This window comes from Cyprinus carpio, chromosome A16 (assembly GCF_018340385.1).
Source record: "Cyprinus carpio isolate SPL01 chromosome A16, ASM1834038v1, whole genome shotgun sequence".
In the NCBI taxonomy this organism is placed as follows: Eukaryota; Metazoa; Chordata; class Actinopteri; order Cypriniformes; family Cyprinidae; genus Cyprinus; species Cyprinus carpio.
The window spans coordinates 22,788,724-22,810,074 of NC_056587.1; the positions used below are offsets into that span (position 1 = coordinate 22,788,724).

At 40.4% G+C, this 21,351-nt stretch overlaps 2 protein-coding genes and 1 long non-coding RNA gene across 4 annotated transcripts in view; 2 read left to right on the plus strand and 1 right to left on the minus strand.

Annotated features, from left to right (window-relative positions):
* LOC109074372 (cyclin-dependent kinase 14-like) overlaps positions 1-21,351 on the minus strand; it is a 190,540-nt gene that overhangs the window by 52,135 nt on the left and 117,054 nt on the right.
* On the plus strand, positions 1,727-15,035 carry LOC109074379. Of its 2 annotated transcripts, XR_006162054.1 has the most exons (4): positions 13,549-13,855; positions 13,966-14,125; positions 14,277-14,324; positions 14,547-15,035. It is a non-coding gene; the product is annotated as an uncharacterized LOC109074379 (long non-coding RNA). The 2 variants fall into 2 exon arrangements; XR_006162053.1 differs by lacking the exons at positions 13,549-13,855; positions 13,966-14,125 and adding an exon at positions 1,727-1,898.
* LOC122148056 (E3 ubiquitin/ISG15 ligase TRIM25-like) lies at positions 11,332-12,486 on the plus strand. The gene is made up of 3 exons (XM_042773285.1): positions 11,332-12,004; positions 12,179-12,274; positions 12,354-12,486. The coding sequence occupies exons 1-3, from the start codon at positions 11,414-11,416 to the stop codon at positions 12,483-12,485; spliced, it is 819 nt and encodes a 272-aa protein (XP_042629219.1). The 5' UTR covers positions 11,332-11,413; the 3' UTR covers position 12,486.

The following is a 21,351-nucleotide window of genomic DNA, read 5'->3' on the forward strand; positions in this document are numbered from 1 at the left end:
GTCCTGTGGTGTCTGGATCTCCTGAAGGATCAGTGGACCATCCCATGTGTGGACACAGTTACGGCTTAGAACTGTATACAGACTTGCTGGGGATCAGGAGGATCAGATGAGAGTCTACAGCTGTCCTCAGTGCAGACAGACCTTCAGTCCAAGACCTGTTTTATCTAGAAACAACATGCTGGCTGAAGTGATGGAGAAACTGAAGAAGACCAAACTTCCTGCTGAATGTTTCGCTGAAGCTGGAGATGCACAGTGTGATGTCTGTACTGGAAAAAAGTACAAAGCTATCAAGTCATGTCTGATGTGTCTGGAATCTTACTGTCAAACTCATTTTGACCGTCATGAAGAATTTCATTCACGTAAGCCACACAAAGTGATTGATGCCACTGGACAACTGCAGGAGATGATCTGCCAGAAACATGAGAAGCTCCTTGAGGTTTTCTGTTGCACTGACCAGAAATGTATATGTGTGCTTTGTACGATGGATGAACATAAAAGCCATGACACTGTACCAGCTGCAGCACAGAGGACCGAGAAACAGGTATTTTTAAACTAGCGATCAAATTAATACTGTGCAGTGACCCAATAATCTTTTTTCCTCTAGAGCAGTGGTTCCCAAACCTGTCCTGGAGGACCCCCTGCCCTGCACATTTTGTATGTCTCCCTAATCAGACACACCCAATTTAGTTCTTGCAGTCTCTAATAACGAGCTGATGAGTGGAATCAGGTGTGTTAGATAAGGGAGACATACAAAACTGTGCAGGGCAGGGGGGCCTCCAGGACAGGTTTGGGAACCACTGATCTAGAGTCACAGCTGAATTACACAGAACACTGTAAGTGTGAAACTCTACACCAGTTTCACCTTTATAACACTTACATTTACAGTGTTAAACACTTCTTATGCTTTATAATATTTACCTACATTTACTGGATACATCTGTTCTCATGATGATTAAGTGCAAGTAGTTTTCAGTGAGATTTATTATCATCTGTTTGTCCTGCAGAAGCAGCTGAAGGAGACGCAGAAGACGCTCCAGCAGAGAATCCAGCAGAGAGAGAAAGATCTCCAGAAGCTGAGAGAGACTGTGGGAGTCTCATAAGGTGGAGTCGGGAGAAGAAGAGAAGTTTGTTTCCATCTCAGTTCAGACTCACTGAAGCTGAATCACTGTGTGTCCTAACAGCGCTCTGCACAGACAGCAGTGGAGGACAGTGAGAGGACCTTTACTGAGCTCATCCGCTCCATTGAGAGAAGCCGCTCTGAGCTGATGACGACTGTCAGAGATCAGGAAAAGACTGCAGTGAGTCGAGCTGAAGAACGACTGGAGCGACCTGGAGCGAGGAGATCAATGATCTGAGGAGGAGAGACTCTGATGCTGGAGCAGCCCTTTCACACACACAGGATCCCATCCAGTTCCTGCAGGTAACACAGATCTACAAGAACAGGATCATAGTGGACCTGAGCAGATCCTGCTGTGACAGAGACTCACAGAGAAACATTTCATGAGTGTCTTATTATATAGTTTTATAGTTTTAGTTTAATTGTCAAATTCTAGAATCTGTAGCTCTAATGTGAGATAATGAATATGAGGAGAATGAAGCTGATACTGTGAAAGTGCTGGATTGAGGTGAGTTACTAAAGATCAGTCGAGTCAACAAGAGCCGCACAAATCTGATGTTCCTGCAGGTTATTGAGTGAAGTGTGGTAGCTGATTGAGTTTTGATTTCTGTTTTCTGTAGAATTTCCAGTCTCTCTCAGCACCTCCTGAATCTACAGACATAAATGATGATCTCTTAAGTTTCTCTCGTCTCTTCTGATGCTCTGAGAGAATCTGTCCATCAGCTGAAAGACAAACTGGAGGATTTCTGCAAAGAGGAGCTCAAGAAGATCTCAGACAGAGGTAAAGTCCTGGAGATTCATCTGTTCTCAGAAACCAGTCCATCATCATCTCATATCATGGAGAACATCATATTAGAAATGTGTTAGGAATGGATACAGGATCATGAGAATCTCACTGTTCATGTCTGTTGATTTCCACAGTCACATTAACCAGCATTGATCACTCGACCAGGAACGACTTCCTACAATGTAAGTCAGTAAGAAAACAAGCAGAAAACTCACTGAGTGTGTTCATGTTCTTCATGTAGAACCATGATATCTTGTCATCTGTTCTGAGACACTGATGAAACACTGAACATGAAGAGTTCAGATACATGAAAAGATCAAACAGATTCATAATTCCTGATTCTGATGTGTTTTATCTCCATCAGATTCCCATCAGCTCACTCTGGATCTGAACACAGTGAATAAACACCTCCGTCTGTCTGAGAGCAACAGAGTTATTACTTACACTGGCACAGTACAGTTGTATCCTGATCATCCAGACAGATTTAAAGTGTATCGCCAGGTGTTGTGTAGAGATAGTGTGTGTGGACGCTGTTACTGGGAGCTGGAGTGGAGTGGAGAAGAAGTGTTTATATCAGTGTCATATAAGAGCATCAGCAGGAAGGGACGGAGTTATGAGTGTTTGTTTGGATCTAATGATCAGTCCTGGAGTTTGGACTGCACTCCCTCCAGTTACTCATTCATACACAATAACATACACACTGATCTCCCTGTAGAGTCCATCAGCAGTAGAGTAGGAGTGTTTGTGGATCACAGTGCAGGAAACTCTGTCCTTCTACAGTGTCTCTGACACAATGAGCCTCATCCACACAGTCCAGACCACATTCACTCAGCCGCTCTATCCTGGGTTTAATGTTTGGTCTGGATCATCAGTGAAACTGTGTTGATGAATCAGAATAGACTGTTGAGAGATTCTACCCATAATGCTTTGAGCTGCATGATGAATCAATAACAGTGAGATGTTATATAGTCTCCTTTCTCTTCATGACATTAATACTGCAGCTGAACTTATGTCACTGAAATAACATGTCAGAATAAATGTGTGTAATACATTCTCATATAGACAGTAAGATCAGTGTGTGTGTGTGTGTGTGTGTGTGTGTGTGAGTCCTGCTGAGTGTCCATGTGTTTCTGAGCTTTTCTCAACCTACATTTGTGATGACTGAAATCTTGGCCTTTTTTAGCCATAATGACTATTATAGTTCATTTTTGCAGATTATATCTGAAACTTAACTAAATGTTTTGGGCTTGAACTGATCTATTTTTCTTGGCTGGACTACAATGTTTATATTTTGGACAATTTCTTTTGAACTGCTTGCTCTTCTTTTCGGTTTTTATTATGCTGACTTGAACTTTGAATATAAAGATTTAAAAACTGCATAAGGTGACTTACTGTGTTGGATGTTTTTTTTTTTGTTTGTTTGTTTGTTTGTTTTTTTTATATATTGGAGTGTTTCCTTTTGTAAGGATTGCTGAATTTCTTTTATCACAAATTTAAGGGTAGGTGACTAATAATTTAGATATATAGGCCTTTGTACGTTTCCTTGACTTAGACTTGATCTGATCAATTTTGACTAAAGAACAGTAACTCTGTCTGGCACCCCAGCATTAAAAAAAAAAAGAAGAAGAAGAAATCTTCAAAAATAATGTGTGTGAGTGAGTTTGTGAGTGTGTGTACCTTGTACTGCCTATTTTATGAGGACCAAATGTCCCCACAAGGATAGTAATACAGGTGCTTCTCAATAAATTAGAATGTCATGGAAAAGTTCATTTATTTCAGTAATTCAACTCAAACTGTTAAACTTGTGTATTAACAGGAATGGTATAATGGAAAATATTAGTGGTTTTGAAACCGTGAAAATTTCAAATCATGGTATACCTTGAAACCGGTAATAGGCACATGCCTAATGGTGACATGCCAATCAACTAATCAACTCAAAACACCTTCAAAGGTTTCCTGAGCCTTCAAAATGATCTCTCAGTTTGGTTCACTAGGCTACACAATCATGGGGAAGACTGCTGATCTGACAGTTGTCCAAAAGACAATCATTGACACCCTTCACAAGGAGGGTAAGCCACAAACATCCATTGCCAAAGAAGCTGGCTGTTCATGGAGTGCTGTATCCAAGCATGTTAACAGAAAGTTGAGTGAAAGAAAAAAGTGTGGAAGAAAAAGATGCACAACCATCTGAGAGAACCGCAACCTTATGAGTATTGACAAGCTAAATCGATTCAAGAATTTGAGTGAATTTCACAAGGAATGGACTGAGGCTGGGGGCAAGGCATCAAGAGCCACCACACACAGACGTGTCAAGGAATTTGGCTACAGTTGTCGTATTCCTCTTGTTAAGCCACTCCTGAGGCGTCTTGCCTGGGCTAAGGAGAAGAATAACTGGACTGTTGCCCAGTGGTCTAAAGTCCTGTTTTCAGATGAGCGCAAGTTTTGTATTTCATTTGGAAACCAAGATACTAGAGTCATATGGAAGGGTGGAGAAGCTCATAGCCCAAATTGCTTGAAGTCCAGAGTTAAGTTTCCACAGTCTGTGATGATTTGGGGTGCAATGTAATCTGCTGGTGTTGGTCCATTGTGTTTTTTGAAAACCAAAGTCACTGCACCCATTTACCAAGATTTGTGGAGCACTTCATGATCCTTCTGCTGACATTGTTACTTTTGAAGATGCTGATTTCATTTTCCAGTAGGATTTGGCACCTGGCCACACTGCCAAGAGCACCAAAAGTTGGTTAAATGACCATGGTGTTGGTGTGCTTGACTGGCCAGCAAACTGAAAAGACCTGAACTCCAGAGAGAATCTATGGGATATTGTCAAGAAGAAAATGAGAAACAAGAGACCAAACGATCCAGATGAGCTGAAGGCCACTGTCCATACCACCTCAGCAGTGCCACAAACTGATCACCTCCATGCCACGCTGAATTGAGGCAGTAATTAAAGCAAAAGGAGCCCCCTACCATGTATTGAGTACATGTACAGTAAATGAACATACTTTCCAGAAGGCCAACAATTCACTAAAAAAATTTTTTTTATTGGTCTTATGAAGTATTCTAATTTGTTGAGTTGATGGGTTTTTGTTAAATGTGAACCAAAATCATCACAATTAAAACAACCAAAGACTTAAACTACTTCAGTCTGTGTATTGAATTTTTTTAATACACCAGTTTCACAATTTGAGTTGAATTACTGAAATAAATGAACTTTTCCACGACATTCTAATTTACTGAGAAGCACCTGTACCTGATCTACTCTCCTACATTCACCTAGACACTATCCACAGAGTCAATGCTGACATCTCACATCTGGAGAGTGGTTTGTGATTGTAGCTCCACTTTTCTGTTGAGTCTCTGTCTTACTATCACTCTTTTGTTGTCTAAAGTGAAATACAAACTAAATTCCTACCATATACGATATTATATATCAATCTAATTTGACTACTCTGACCGTTCAATTTAAATTTTTAAATCACGGGTGCAGCGTGCCTACAGCGCGTTAACATTTGTTAGGCAGTTAGCTTGACATTCACGTTTCCATCAACGTTTCTATTAGCGTCTATTATATTGCCTCGTTTATTTTCTCTCTCGCCCCGTTTTTTCACAAGTTTATCAAACAACTGTGGTAAAAATCACTCTTCAATCACGGTGAGTAATGGCTACTTCTCCTGCTACTGTTGTTTGCACTGCTTGCCACATGAAAAGTTTAGCGCTCTCTGTTGGCAACGAGGGATTCACATGTGATAAATGCAGGGAAATAGTTAGGCTGACACAGAAGGTTTCAGAATTAGAGACACGCATCCAAACTTTAATTGAGGATAGTAAGAATATGAGGGCTGTAGATACGGCTTTGGATGCGACTAGCTCAGGGAGTCCTGTACATTGTTTGGTTCCAGTAACAGAGCCTCTGCAGCAGGGCAACTGGGTGACTGTGAGACGGCATAGTCACGGGTCAAAACACCGCTCTTCCGTTCCGATCAAAACATTAAACAGGTTCTACCCACTCAGTGACGCACCCACTGAGTAACCTGATCAAAGTGCTCTAGTTATTGGAGATTCTATTGTATGGAACATGAAAATAGAGACACACGTGTCAGGTCCTACTCCCTGTCGAAATCATACTCTAGATTTAATATTGTCACATGGAATTGATGTTGATGGTGTTGAAATTATGCAGCCTACCGATGATATCACAGATCATTATCTAGTCTTGTGTAAACTTAATATAATCTAAAATTGTAAATCATACCCCTTGTTACAAATATGGTGTACCATCACTTCTACTGATTTATTCTCAATTCCTTGCAACATCCAGAACCTCAGAACAAATTGATGATGTTTTCAGAAACTAGGGACCCTCTCTCTTTCTAGCATGTTAGATATATGGTTACTCCTACTGCACCTTAAGAAGATTAAGGAAAAACAGCAGTCCCTGACACCATGGTATAATAAGCACACTTGCACCCTAAAGAGAGCGCCTTGGAAATGGAGCGCAGCTGGAGGAAAACAAAACTAGAGGTATTTCGGATTGCTTGGCAGGAAAAGTACACTTCCTACAGAAAAGCACTAAAAACTGCTAAGATCTGTATTATTTTTCATCTCTTTAGAAGAAAACAAACATAACCCCCCAGGTATTGATTCAATACAGTGACTAAATTTAAACGAAAAAGTAGCATCACAGGTGTTGACATTTCCCACGAGCACAGCAGTAAATGACTTTAATGAACATACGTGCTTCCAAGATCGCTACTATTAAGAGATAAAAGTGTAACCATGCAGCCGTCAGCTAAAGTATCCGCACCATCAGACAGTGTCTATAGATCCCCTGAGAACAGTTCCACTCATCTCTAGTACTATAGAGGAATTGTATAAACTTGTTAGTACTCATCTAACCCAACACCAAGCCCGAATGTTCGTCCCAAAGCGACCCTATTCCTAGTCTAGCTCCTAAAAGAGAGTTTGCTGTCCAGAAGTCATAGGTCCTACTCTTCTGACTATAGATAATTTGTCATTGTCGTAGGATATAGTCCCCCAAAACTTTCAAACTGGCTGTTTATTAGACCTCTCGCGCAAAAAAACCCAACTAACCCCCAAGATACTAGTTAGATCTCCGTTGACACACCCATCTTCCTTTTATTCCAAGATACTAGAACAGGTAGTATCCTCACACTTTTCCTTCCTAAGAGAAAATGGCATCTGTGGTAAGATTCCAGTCAGTATTAGAGACGTTATTATAGTACTGAGACTGCTCTCTCTTAAGAGTTCCAAATGACCTGCTCTGATCATCTGATCATGGTGTATTATCTCTATTAGTGCTTGTTGATCTAGTGCTGCGTTCGACACTATTGACCACAACATTCTTTTGAATAGACTAGAAAACTTTGTTGGCATTAGTGGGAATGCATTAGCATGGCGCAAATCATATACTTATCTACCGCCATCAATTCGTTGCAGTGAATGAAGAGGTACATATCGATCACAAGTGCAGTAGGAGTACCTCAATGCTCAGTACTAGGGCCATTACGTTTTCACGCTTTACTAACTGTTACCTTGGGAGATGTCATCAGGAAGCATGGTGTAAAAAAAATGCTGCTGAATGATACTCAGCTCTATATTTCTTCGAGGCCCGGGTAAACATACCCGATTTGAAAAATTAACGGATGCATAGCCGATATAAAAAACTTGGATGAGGAGAAATTTCCTTACTGCTAAATGCTGAATAGAATAATGTGTTAATTATAGTACCTAAAAGCGCTGCATGTAATAACCTAGAACGCTGTCTAGACTTGATGGCTGCTCTTTCAATTCTTCGTCATCAGTCAGGAACCCTAGGTGTGCTATTGCTAGCAATCTCTCCTCTTTAAAAATCACATTTCTAGCATTTTGTATTTGTAAACTGAATTTTTCCATCTCAAAAGTATATCTAAACTACGACCTATGCTCTCAATGTCAAACGCAGAACGTTAATTCAATCATGCGTGTCATGACCTCAAGGTTAGATTATTGTAATGCTTCGCTTGCGTTATTGGGGGGTTGTGTTCATGTCAGCTAGAGTTCTTCTACATACCAGGGAGTAGACCCATATTAGCCCAGTTCTGTCAACACTGCATTGCTCCCTATCAAACATTGTGTAATATTTTAAAATCTTGCTTATTACTTATAAAGCCCTGAATGGTCTAGCACCTCAGTATTTGAACAAGCTCTTATTGCGCTATAGTCCTTCACGTCCGCTGCGTTCTCAAAACTCTGGCAATTTTGATAAAAACCCTAAACTCTGGACTAACCTACCCTAACATTGTTCGGGAGGCAGACACACTCTGTCATTTTCTAAATCTATATTAAAGACCCATTCTCTTTAACCTGTCTTACATCATATTAACCTAACGATTTCTAATACTCAGATACTTAAGGATTTTGAGGCTGCAGTAATTAAAAAACCAGAACCGGGAACACTTCCCATAACACAATGTTATTTGCTACATCGTCAGAAGAATGGCATCTACGCTAATATTAGTCTGTTTCTCTCTTATTCTGATGTCACTGAGCCACAGATCTCCAGGTCTGTATCCAGATCAGAGGGTCACTGCAGTCACCCGGATCCAGGTACGTATCCAGCCCAGATGGTGGATCAGCACCTAGAGTGGACCTCTACAAGCCCTGAAGTGTCAGCAAAACCAGGACAATCTAATGAGCCCCAAATACAATCCCCTGTAAAGACCTTGTCCAATGACCCACCACCAGACAAGACCACAGGAAATAGATGATTCTTCTGCACAATCTGACTTTTCTGCAGCCTGGAAACTTGAACTGCTGGTTTCGTCTGGGTCAGAGGAGAAGCTGGCCCCCGACTGAGCCTGGGTTTTCTCCAAGGTTTTTTTTCTCCATCTGTCCACCAATGGGTTTTGGTTCCTTGCCACTGTCGCCTCTGGCCTGCTTAGTTGGGGACACTTAATTTCCAGCGTATTGTTGACCTTGATGTACAGATACTATTTAACCAGAACTGAGCATGGATGATGACAGTGAATTCAATGATGAACTAGGCCTTTTTGCTTAATTGTGCTCTCTAGATGAACAGACCAAGAAGGATACACGGCTCCCACACACTGACTCCCTAATGCGAAAACACATCCAACTCAGCACCACTTCCACAACCTAGATCTGTGCCCAGAACCTCAAAGACAGCAAACACTCTGAGATGGGGATCCAGGACAGTTGCAGAGTTGTGCAGCTCTAAATTCTAAATTAAACTGCTTTTACACAGCATAACTTTACAATACCACGCTCGGGCTTAAACTCCCACAAGGCGCTACTACTGTCCCAAAATGACACAATCTTATGTACCATATACATCCCACCATCTGCGTGCCCACCTACCAGTGAAGACATGTTCTCACACTGAGAAAGAGAAAAGAAACTTCCAGGCCCCCCCCCCCAGGGAATTGGTGCTCATCTGTGGAGACCATGATTTGCAAGAACAGGACTCTGCCATATTTCATTGCACACAAGAGAGTAAATACATTAACGTAAACTGTCCTGTGTAATTTTTCTCACCTCCCACCAGAGTAACCATGACCTTAATCATCAATAAGAGTGGAAAAAGATCTTCTGCAGCTCTGACAAAGTCTGGGTCTAATACACAAACTTACACAACAGTAGCTACGAGGGTACAGTTTTAGTACGATACAGCTTTTTCTCACTTCTTGGAATAGTACCCTAGATGTATGATACAGACTAGAGCCTTCATCTCTCAGGAGCAGTTCACTGTCACGGAACTAACCCCGCTGTCCAAACACAGTTAAAATTAACTAACAAAAACCTTAAGCAACACAACCCAGTAAACACACAGATGGGCTGAAAACAGCAAGAAATAAGTACCATTAGGGCTGATGATTAATTGAAAGAAATCAAAACCGAATTCAGTAACTCTACCCAGTAATTTTCCCATGATGCCGTTAATTTGTTTTTTAATCCGCCCGCACATGGTCTTTTTGCAGTGTCCGCCGCACATGAGTGCGTGTTGTCAACACAAGCGCTGCTCATAAATGTCAGTTCCAAAACCGTGGGACAATCAGAAGGCCACACACTTTTATTTACGAGCACTAGCCGGCTCCAGGTTTAGAAGTAGTATTAGCAATGGCAACTTTTGTGCTTGATGGCAACATGGCGGAAGGGCAGTAAATACTTGCACATATAGAGTGGCAGGACAAGATCACTGAGAAAGACGTGTTCTGTGTGTATAGCCAGTAAGAACCGAGTAAATACTTGCACATATAGAGTGGCAGGACAAGATCACTGAGATGGCGCCCTGCTCTTTCTCTTAATCAGCAGTGTTCTATTTACATTCATTAATTAAAACATTTGTTTATAAAAGATGCAAGTTATTATTTTCTACTTTTCACGTTGCATTATTTAAAATGATATTCATTTCCAAGAGATACAAGTTATTTTCTACTTTTTGCATGACAATCTTAAAAATGTATTTTGTTTGCAAGAGATGCTGATAATTTTCTACTTCTGACATGACAATATTCATTTATTTTGTTTGTTTTCATAAGACTTCTTATCTATATTTACAGTATCTATATTTTTTTCTAAATAAAATATTCGTTTAATAGTTGTAAGAGGTAAATTGTTCAATTGATCAAGATTTTGATTTTAGGTCATTCAGTCCTAAGTACCAGAAAGCAACAAGTAGCCAAAACATACAACTGCACACAAATTCAGAAAAAAGTCTTATCATAAAATTAAACATGTACATAACAACTTTGACTCTCTGTCAAACTATGAGAAACTGCCCATCTTACTAGGAGAATGTGCAGACTGCTGTGCTATGTAGTTTTGCATAACTCTCATTTTGCACTGTTTTGATTGTATGCAGCAACGCTGCAATGTTTGGCAATACAAATGTACAAATATTTGTAATGCCAATAAAGCACCTAATACTGAAACTGAAAACTGAGAAAGAGTGTGTAAATGTGAGTATGCCTGTGTGTTTATGTGTGTGAAGACTGAAGCCCCTCTTCTTTTAAAAAAACAGATCCATCAGTGTGATCATAAAGGAACTGTAAATCTGGACAGTTGTCAGTCCTGCAGTGTAAGTGTAGTAATTAGGATGCAGCATTACCAAAGTTTTTAAGACTGTTGTCCTGCTTCTCTGTAACTTTTATTCTTTAAATGTTTGTCTGAGACTGAGATCTAGTACACATTTCATTGTCAGGGATCCCCATTCCTAGTCCACAAGAGTCACTTTCCCACAGAGTTAAGCTTAATCTGAATTAAACAGACCTGAATCAACTAGTCAAGATATTTGCATTTGTTAAAATAAAAGCCAAGTGTGTCGAGACTAAACACAGCAGTAAAGAGGTACTTGCTTTACAGACACACCTGTTTTACACACGTCACTCAAACAAAGAGCCAGGAAACAGGAATCACATGAGTTCAGGGAAATAGAAACTGAAGTGTAGTTGAGCTGTTGTGTGTTTGTGTCTCTGTATTCAAGCAGTAAAATGGCAGGAGCCAGAATTTCGGTGGATCAGAATGAGTTCACATGTCCTGTGTGTCTGGATCTCCTGAAGGATCCAGTGACCATCCAGTGTGGACACAGTTACTGTAAGACCTGTATTACAGACTCCTGGGATCAGGAGGATCAAATGAGAGTCTACAGCTGCCCTCAGTGCAGACAGACCTTCAGTCCAAGACCTGCTTTAGCTAGAAACCCCATGCTGGCTGAAGTGGTGGAGAAACTGAAGAAGAAACTGAAAAAGAGGAAACGTACTGCTGACTGTGACGCTGGAGCTGGAGATGTGCAGTGTGGCGTCTGTACTGGAATAAAATACAAAGCCGTCAAGTCCTGTCTGATGTGTCTGAACTCTTACTGTCAGAATCACCTTAAACAACATGAGAATTTGTTTAAAGGAAAGAGTCACAGTCTGACTGAAGCCACTGGACGACTGCAGGAGATGATCTGCCAGAAACATGAGAAGCTCCTTGAGGTTTTCTGTCGCACTGATCAGAAATGTATATGTATGCTGTGTATGATGGATGAACATAAAAACCATGACACCGTATCAGCTGCAGAACTGACGACAGAGAAACAGGTATTTAACAGTAGACACTGATTAAATATTGCTAAATACTCCTTATGCTTCATAATAATTATTGTACGATGATTGTAACAGATCATCCCTTATAGTGTTTTAACCCGCAGCCATTGTTTATTAGTTCTACGTCTAGTTTTCTGGGACGTTTACTATCATCTGTTTGTCCTGCAGGAGCAGCTGAAGGAGACGCAGAAGACGCTCCAGCAGAGAATCCAGCAGAGAGAAAAAGATCTTCAGCAGCTGAGAGAGACTGTGGAGTCTCATAAGGTGAGTCTGGAGAAGAAGAAAAGTTTGTCTCCGTCTCAGTTCAGACTCACTGAAGCTGAATCATTGTGTGTCCTAACAGTGCTCTGCACAGACAGCAGTGGAGGACAGTGAGAGGATCTTTACTGAGCTCATCCGCTCCATTAAGAGACGCCGCTCTGAACTGATACGACTGATCAGAGATCAGGAAAAGAGATGCAGTGAGTCGAGCTGAAGTACGACTGGAGCGACTGGCCGCAGGAGATCAATGATCTGAGGAGGAGAGACGCTGAGCTGGAGCAGCTTTTACACACACAGGATCACATCCAGTTCCTGCAGGTAACACAGATCTAGAAGAACAGGATCATAGTGGACTTGAGCAGGACCTGCTGTGACAGAGACTCACAGAGAAACATTTCATGAGTGTCTTATTATATAATCATCAATCAGACTTTCATCTGATCATCTTCTTTTGAGAGAGATGCCGCTTACAAATGGCTTTCAGCTCTGGAAATCTCTTAGGAATCATTTCTCTAAACTCTTTCTTCTGGAAGATATATTTAGTTTATGGTGAAAAAAATTAGATCAGGTGATCCTCAAACCTGATAAAATTGATTTTTATTTGCTTGTACAACATTAATGAGATGAGTGGTGACTTTTCTCAAAAATTGTGGTGATATTTGCAGCATTTATTTATTTGCTGTTTGCAGTGAAAACCCAGCAATAATCATGATATAAATATTTAAAAAGTGCATTTCCAGTAAAATAATGTATAAATTCCCTTTTCAGACTAGGGCGGAGCTTCAAGAGGTGAGCATGATGCGTGAGGCTTACTTTGTCTGTAGTCTGGATGTTGGTGCACATAGCGTTGGTATCGATCCCTCTTTCAGAAGCAATCTTTGCACAACTCCAGCGCTGAACTGACCATCGTTTGTGAGGCAGTCCGGTGTAAAATGTTAGCACAAACGTATAGGACTTTTCTGGTTTTTTTTTTTTCTGGGACATTTCTTTTGAAAATCAAATGTAACCACCATGTCCTCAGCGGTCTACTGAGACTCCTATGTTCGGTGGTGCATCCCAACACATGACACTTTTAATGGCTCTTTGGCGCTGACATTGTACCTCCAGCAGCTACAGCAAGAAAACATAAATGGCAGACCACTGCTTCTCACTCAGGGCTGTGTATATGCTAATAGGACAGAGAGTGTCACAAATGCAATGAACTATCACATATTAACAATTAAAAGTCTGGAACTTCTTGTGTGGAGAGACTGTTTATGATTTTTTTGGGATTATAAAACAATGAGTGAGTGGATTTTTACCATTATAGGCTGGTTGTTTCACACACTGCGGCCACAAAACTGTGTTCAAACACCTCATAAAAGTGATTTTTGCATTCTATGGCACCTTTAAAGATAAAGCAGCCTTTTCAGAAATTAACAGGTTGAAAAGACATTAGACGTTTAGGTCATGAATGAATGATTGGGATCACTTGGAAATCACGTATAGTTTATTTTAAGTGTGAAATACTAGAATCTGTAGCGCTAATGTGAGATAATGAATATGAGGAGAATGAAGCTGATGCTGTGAAAGTGCTGGATTAAGGTGAGTTACTAAAGATCAGTCGAGTCAACAAGAGCCGCACAAATCTCATGTTCCTGAAGGTTATTGAGTGAAGTGTGGAGCTGATGAGTTTTGATTTCTGTTTTCTGTAGAGTTTCCAGTCTCTCTCAGAACCTACTGAATCTACAGACGTAAATGATGGTCCCTTCTCTCCTCTCATCTCTTTTGATGGCCTGATAGAATCTGTCCATCAGCTGAGAGACAAACTGGAGGATTTCTGCAAAGAGGAGCTCAAGAAGATCTCAGACAGAGGTAAAGTCCTAGAGAATTCCTAGAGAATCATCTGCTTTCAGAAACCAGTCCATCATCATCTCATATCATGGAGAACAACATATTAGAAATGTCTTTGGAATGAAAACAGGATCATGAGAATCACACTGTTCATGTCTGTTGATTTCCACAGTCACATTCACCAACATTGATCACTCGACCCGGAACGACTTCCTACAATGTAAGTCAGTAAGAAACAAGCAGAAAAACTCACTGAGTGTGTTCATGTTCTTCCTGTTGAAGGTGAAAGAAGAGTTTTATAATTGATGATGTAAATGATGATAACAAAACATATCTGTTAAACTGTACTGAGACACTGCTGATATATTGAACATGAAGAGTTCAGCTACATTAACAGATCAGATTCATAATTCCTGATTCTGATGTGTTTTATCTCCATCAGATTCCCATCAGCTCACTCTGGATCTGAACACAGTGAATAAACGCCTCCATCTGTCTGAGAGCAACAGAGTGATTGCTAACACTAACACAGTCCAGTCGTATCCTGATCATCCAGACAGATTTGATCATTATTGTCAGGTGTTGTGTAGAGAGAGTGTGTGTGAACGCTGTTACTGGGAGCTGGAGTGGAGTGGAGATATTGGTGTGTTTATATCAGTGTCATATAAGAGCATCAGCAGGAAGGGAGCGGGTTATGAGTGTGTGTTTGGATCTAATGATCAGTCCTGGAGTTTGCACTGCACTCCGTCCAGTTACTCATTCATACACAATAACATAGAGACTGCTCTCTCTGTGAAGTCCATCTTCAGTAGAATAGGAGTGTTTGTGGATCACAGTGCAGGAACTCTGTCCTTCTACAGAGTCTCTGACACAATGAGCCTCATCCACACAGTCCAGACCACATTCACTCAGCCGCTCTATCCTGGGTTTCATGTTTATAAAGGATCATCAGTGAAACTGTGTTGAGAGTAGACTGATGAGAGATTCTACCCATAATGCTTTGTGATGCTCCATAGGAAAAATGTATTGCTCAATGGTTGCTTTTCCTAAGCTCAGGAAACTTAGATGAGATTCTCATATATCTCTCATTTAAAGGGTTACTCCATCCAAAAATTTTGTCATTGATCACTTACCCCCATGTCGTTCCAAACCCGTAAAAGCTCCGTTCGTCTTCGGAACACAATTTAAGATATTTTGGATGAAAACCGGGAGGCTTGTGACTGTCTCATAGACTGCCAAATAAATAACAGTGTACAGAAAAGGTATGAAAGTCATTGTCAGAATACTCCATCTGCCATCAGACATGCAATCTGGGTTATATGAAGAGACGGGAACACTTTTTGTAAGCGAAGAATTCAAAAATAATGACTTTATTCAATAATTCCTTTGTCAACAGTCTCTTCTGTGTCTCTCCATGTCACCGTATGCTGCGTATACTCTTCTGTGTTGTCTGCGCCACAAGGATGCGCTGTCTTCTTTTAAATCAAAGCTAAATACACGTAGAAACAATGCATCCTTGTGGCGTGGATGATACAGGAAAGTACCTTTAGCTGGGATTCGAACCCATGTTGTCTGAGGTGCAGTTGTGCTTCACATCGATGTGCTGCCCACAAGACTATGGCTCTGACAGAGGTTACTTTACGCTCAGGATACTAAGGGTGATTCTCTTATATGTCTCATTAAGATATCAGCTTTGTCTTAACATTTCTTCAGTTTTATTTTAGGAGAAACATTAAAATTTTACTTATATTGTAAATAATAAAAATCATTTAAATAGCATTAAACATTTCAGAATATCAAGGGTTACTAGTTTAAATGTTTACATTTATCTTCAATGTCCAGCATTGTATACACCACATTTTCCAAACACACTAGAAAGGACTTACAATTGCAAGATGTTCAGTATAGGAGCAATACCTTTTTTTAACAAATGTAAAACTAGTGTTTTTTTGTTGTTGTTGTTGTTGTTGTTGTTTGTTTGTTTTTTGGCTTTTGCTTTGTTAAGTATTAAAATTTTGTCTTGTACAGCCCATTTTTGCATGTATGTAAATATAGGTTATGGTTTCCTCTGTTAAATCACTGTGCAATAAAACACTGTCTACATAAAACAACTTTAAATATGACAATGCGTGTATTGTCTTTGATTGAAGTAGATAAATCACATTTAAGCTAACCAGAGGGAAGAAAAATAAAATAAAAAAGATCTCTTTACCATTTCAAATATTTATCCTAGACACAAATAAGGTTACCTTAAGATTGAATGGAAACTTTTGCTTGAGTCTACTGCTTCTCAAACTCGTCTCCTGAGACAAAAACCCTAACACTCTAAGAATGGTCTTCTTTAAAGCTTTAGAAGAGATCTCGACAACTTTACACACTGTGCTCAGACATTTCTCCTTAGCTAGAATCTGGATCTCTCACATTTGTCTCCTAAAAGGTTTAGAAGAGATCTCAACAACTTTACACACTGTGCTCAGATATTTCTCCAACACTAAAGACTCGAGAGCTCTACAATTCAGAATTGATCTCAATAACTTTACAAAGTGTGCACCAAGAATATGAGCTCAAACATTTCTTCCATATAATATGTATTAATAATCAAATTTGTCAATTAATAATCAAGACTGAGTCATAAGCCATTTATGTGCCTTTCAGCAAAGAAAGCTCCAGGGTTACATTTTCTGTAGATCAGTTTTGATTAAGGCATCTGATAATCTGATTTTATATCCGAGTTAGTGCTGGCTGCAGATAAAGTTTTAATTGTTGGTGATTTTAATACCCATGTTGATAATGAAAAAGATGCATTGGGATCAGCATTTATAGACATTCCGAACTCTATTGGGGTTAGACAACACGTCTCAGGACCTATTCATTGTCGAAAAATCATACTCTAGATTTAATACTGTCACATGGAATTGATGTTGATGGTGTTGAAATTATGCAGCCAAGCGATGATATCTCAGATCATTGTTTTAGTTTTGTGCAAACTTCATATAGCTAAAACTGTAAATTCTACTTCTTGTTACAAGTATGGTAGAACCATCACTTCTACCACAAAAGAATGCTTTGTAAGTAATCTTCCTGATGTATCCCAATTCCTTTAGCAATTTGAAAAACTAACGGAATGCATAGTCGATATAAGAGAAACTAGGACTCTCTCTTTTCTAGTATTTTAAATACAGTTGCTCCTTTACGCTTTAGGAAGGTTAAGGAAAACAGTCTGACACCGTGGTATAATGAGCACACTTGCACCCTAAAGAGAGCAGCCTGAAAATGGAGAGCAGCTGGAGGAAAACAAAACTAGAGGTATTTCGTATTGCTTGGAGGGAAAGTAACCTATCTTACAGAAAAGCATTAAAACATGCTAAATCTGATTACTTTTTCGTCCTCTTTTAGAAAGAAACAAACATAACCCCAGGTATTTATTTTCATCTACAAAAAAAATTAACGAAAAATAAAGCAATGCAAGTGTTGACATTTCCCAACATCACAGCAGTAATGACTTTATGAACTACTTTACCTCAAGGTTAGACTATTGTAATGCTCTATTGGGTGGTTGTTCTGCACGCTTAGTAAACAAACTTCAGTTAGTCAAAAATGCAGCAGCTAGAGTTCTTACTAGAACCAGGAAGTATGATCATATTAGCCCGGTCCTGTCAACACTGCACTGGCTCCCTATCAAACATTGTATAGATTTTAAAATCTTGCTTATATCTTATAAAGCCCTGAATGGTTTAGCACCTCAGTATTTGAGAAAGCTCTTGTTACATTATAGTACTCCACATCTGCTGCATTCTCAAAACTCTGGCAATTTGATAATACATAGAATATTCAAGGTCAACTGCGGGCGGCAGATCCTTCTCCTATTTAGCGCCCAATCTCTGGAATAACCTACCTAACATTGTTCGGGAGGCAGACACACTCTTGCAGTTTAAATCTAGATTAAAGACCCACCTCTTTAACCTGGCTTACACATAACATACTAATACATTTCTAATATACAAATCCTTTAAAGGATTTTTAGGCTGCATTAATTAGGTAAACCGGAACCGGGAACACTTCCCATAACACCCGATGTACTTGCTACATCGTTAGAAGAATGGCATCTACGTTTATATTAGTCAGTTTCTCTCTTATTCCGAGATCACCGTAGCACCAGATCCAGTCTGTTTCCCAAGTCAGAGGGTCACTGCAGTCACCCGGATCCAGTATACGTATCCAGCCCAGATGGTGGATCAGCACCTAGAAAGGACCTCTACAGCCCTGAAAGACAGCGGAGACCAGGACAACTAGAGCCCCCAGAGACAGATCCCCTGTAAAGACCTTGTCTCAGACGACCACCAGGACAAGACCATAGGAAACAGATTATTCTTCTGCACAACCTGACTTTGCTGCAGCCTGGATTTGAACTGCTGGTTTCGTCTGTTCAGAGGAGAACTGGCCCCCCGACTGAGCCTGGTTTCTCCCAAGTTCTTGGGTTTGTCTACCATTCTGTCGCACCGATGGAGTTTTGTCTCCATGCCGCACGTCACCTTTTGGAGTTTTGGTTCCTTTACGCCGCTGTCGCCTTACGCTTGCTTAGTTGGGGACACACTGAATCATTTACAGCAATATCGTTATTGACTGATTGCAAATGTTATTTGCACAATCTGTTTTTGTTTTAATATAAATTACAGGTGACTTGACTTGACTTGAACGAGTCTGTACAGCAGGGGGCCCAGGTGTTGAAGTTATGTTCATATGATGAAGCGTGAATCTAGCTTTGGTCAGCTAACTGCATTAAGTTAAAAAATTAAAATATAATTTCACAATCACTGAATTCAGCTGGCAACAAGTTAATTATTCTAGCAGTAAATTAATCTAGGCTTTGTGCGGGTTTTAGAATCTTCATGATTAATATTCAATTTGCACAGAATGCCAACAACAAATTAAGGGTTAGTGCACCACAAATTTTAAAATTATGTCTCAGTCGTTCCAAACTTAAGACCTCCGTTCAAACACAGTTAATTATACATTTTGGTTCCAAGATATCAAAAAAACTACGAACTATAAGTTTACTTTTAGTCCCGCGATCAGTCTGTCCCCCATGGCAGGTGTAACTTGACACTAGCTGTTTTCAAGTATCCATGTTGCACAAGGGTCCTAATAATAAATACATCTCTTGAAAATATCAAAAACCCACAACGAATTATTCTAGCATTGACTCTCTCCCGTGTCTGGTATGAGCGTTTGACCTCACATCCGGTTCGCGAACAATCACTCGATTTGCAACCGGATGCCAAACTTAAGGGTTATTCACCAAAAGTCGAATCATGTCGTTATGAAACGTTCAAATCCCAAATGACTTAAGCTTTTAACTTTTTTTAACAGGCTGACACTTCTGAGTTCAAATAAACCAATATCCCGGAGTAATTCATTTACTTCAACAGTACACTGATGAACCGCTATATAACGACCGAACAGTGACTCTTCTCGAGTAAAGAACCGGTTCATGACAGACGCGTCCGATTGATTTCGAAACCGAGCAAGCTTATGATACTGCGCCTTCGTGTGAGCAGACTGACACACCGCGCGGTCAGTAACTGAACTGTTTCTTTTGGTGATTGATATGAACCGATTCTGTGCTAATGTTATGAGCGCTGATGAATGGCTGAATCAAGGGGCACATTCATCGCCAAGGTCCATCATTCGTCGATCCACAAAGACCTGGTGAAACCGTTTTTTTATCCGAACCGGTTTATTGACTAAAACTGTCCGAATAACCGGTTCGCGGAAAAGAAAAGAACTTCCCATCACTACCGGTGATACGAAAAACCGATGCAACCGGTTCCTGACTCGAGAACGAGGTGAATGTTTCGTCGTTATCGAACTCGGTTCTGTCAGCCACAGTCAATTATTCTAGCAGACTAACATTAACGTAGGTTCTTTGGTGATTGTTTGATTAGTTATAAGGGTATTCGGAGATGTCAACCGAGTCAATAATTCAATTTTGCACAGAATGAGCAAAGTAAGTGGATAACTTACGCATATTGACTATTTGTTCGAACCGGATACATTAAATGTCAACAACAACTGTAGCTGTGGGTTAGTTTTGGAGAACACAATTTTGATGTGATTTGGAATGCAATTGGGACTAGTTTTGGTCATGACTGGGCTAGTTTTGAGTACCAATTGGTCTGATTTTGTTGCACTGACCTGGCAACCCTGCACACCTCAGCCCTCAGCCACAAAACACAGAGACTGAAATCGGTCTCCTCATGGACTTCAGTGAGAAATTCCTGCAAAAGGAAAAGCAGTTTCCAGACTGTAAATCCGCAAAATCCAGGTGTCCAAAAACTAGAATACTTTCTGACCCCTGCTTTTGGCATACCCTCACACATCATTATACACACCGGCACCAACGACCTGAGAACACAGCAGGAGAGGGTTGGGGTCCCAATGCAAAGATCACCATATCTACTCTCCTACATTCACACAGAAACCATCCACAGAGTCAACGCTGACATCTCTAGAGGATGTGCTCTCCTGCCCATCGAGCACCTGGCTCACCATACCAGCATCAGGACAGGAGACCTCTGAAACCATATACACATAAAAACTACAAAGTCAATTTGTTTGCAAAAACACTGAAAGACACTGCATTCGCCAGATAGACCACCTCAACACAAACACCAAGCAGAAACACTCTGTTTCACACATGGGACACATGAAACTCCCTCCATTTGGACATCACTAGGGACTCCCACCTCACACAAAACACTACCTGAGAGCCCCTCTTACACAAGAGACCCCTGACCACATCAGGACACTACCAAAAACCCCAGACTGAACCAGGACACCCACAGAGACAACCACCTAGAGCAGATCACCACCAAAGACCCCCACAATCAAAGAGAGCCCACCCAAGTCAGATGAACAAGACCAAGAAGGATCCACGGGACCCAGCAACCAACGCTGACAACACATCCAGCTCAGAACCGCTTCCACGATCTAAAAGCTATGCCCAAAACCTCAAAGGACAGCAAACACTCTGAATTTGGTGAGATCAGAGAGTTGCAGAGTTGTACAACTGTAAATTCTACAACTGCATTGACAAAGAAAAAATTGACAAATACCACATCTGGCTTAAACTCCACAAGGAGCTACTACTGTCCCAAACTGTCACATTCTTATGTACCATATACATCCCACCATCTGAGTGCCCAGGTACAGTGAAGACATGTTCTACACATTGGAGAAAGAGAAAA

Coding starts and splice junctions, on each gene's coding strand:
- LOC122148056 (XM_042773285.1), top strand. CDS start 11,414: ATGGCAGGAGCCAGAATTTCGGTGGATCAGAATGAGTTCACATGTCCT. Junction 12,005..12,178: donor AACTGACGACAGAGAAACAG/GTATTTAACAGT, acceptor TTTGTCCTGCAG/GAGCAGCTGAAGGAGACGCA. Junction 12,275..12,353: donor AGACTGTGGAGTCTCATAAG/GTGAGTCTGGAG, acceptor GTGTCCTAACAG/TGCTCTGCACAGACAGCAGT.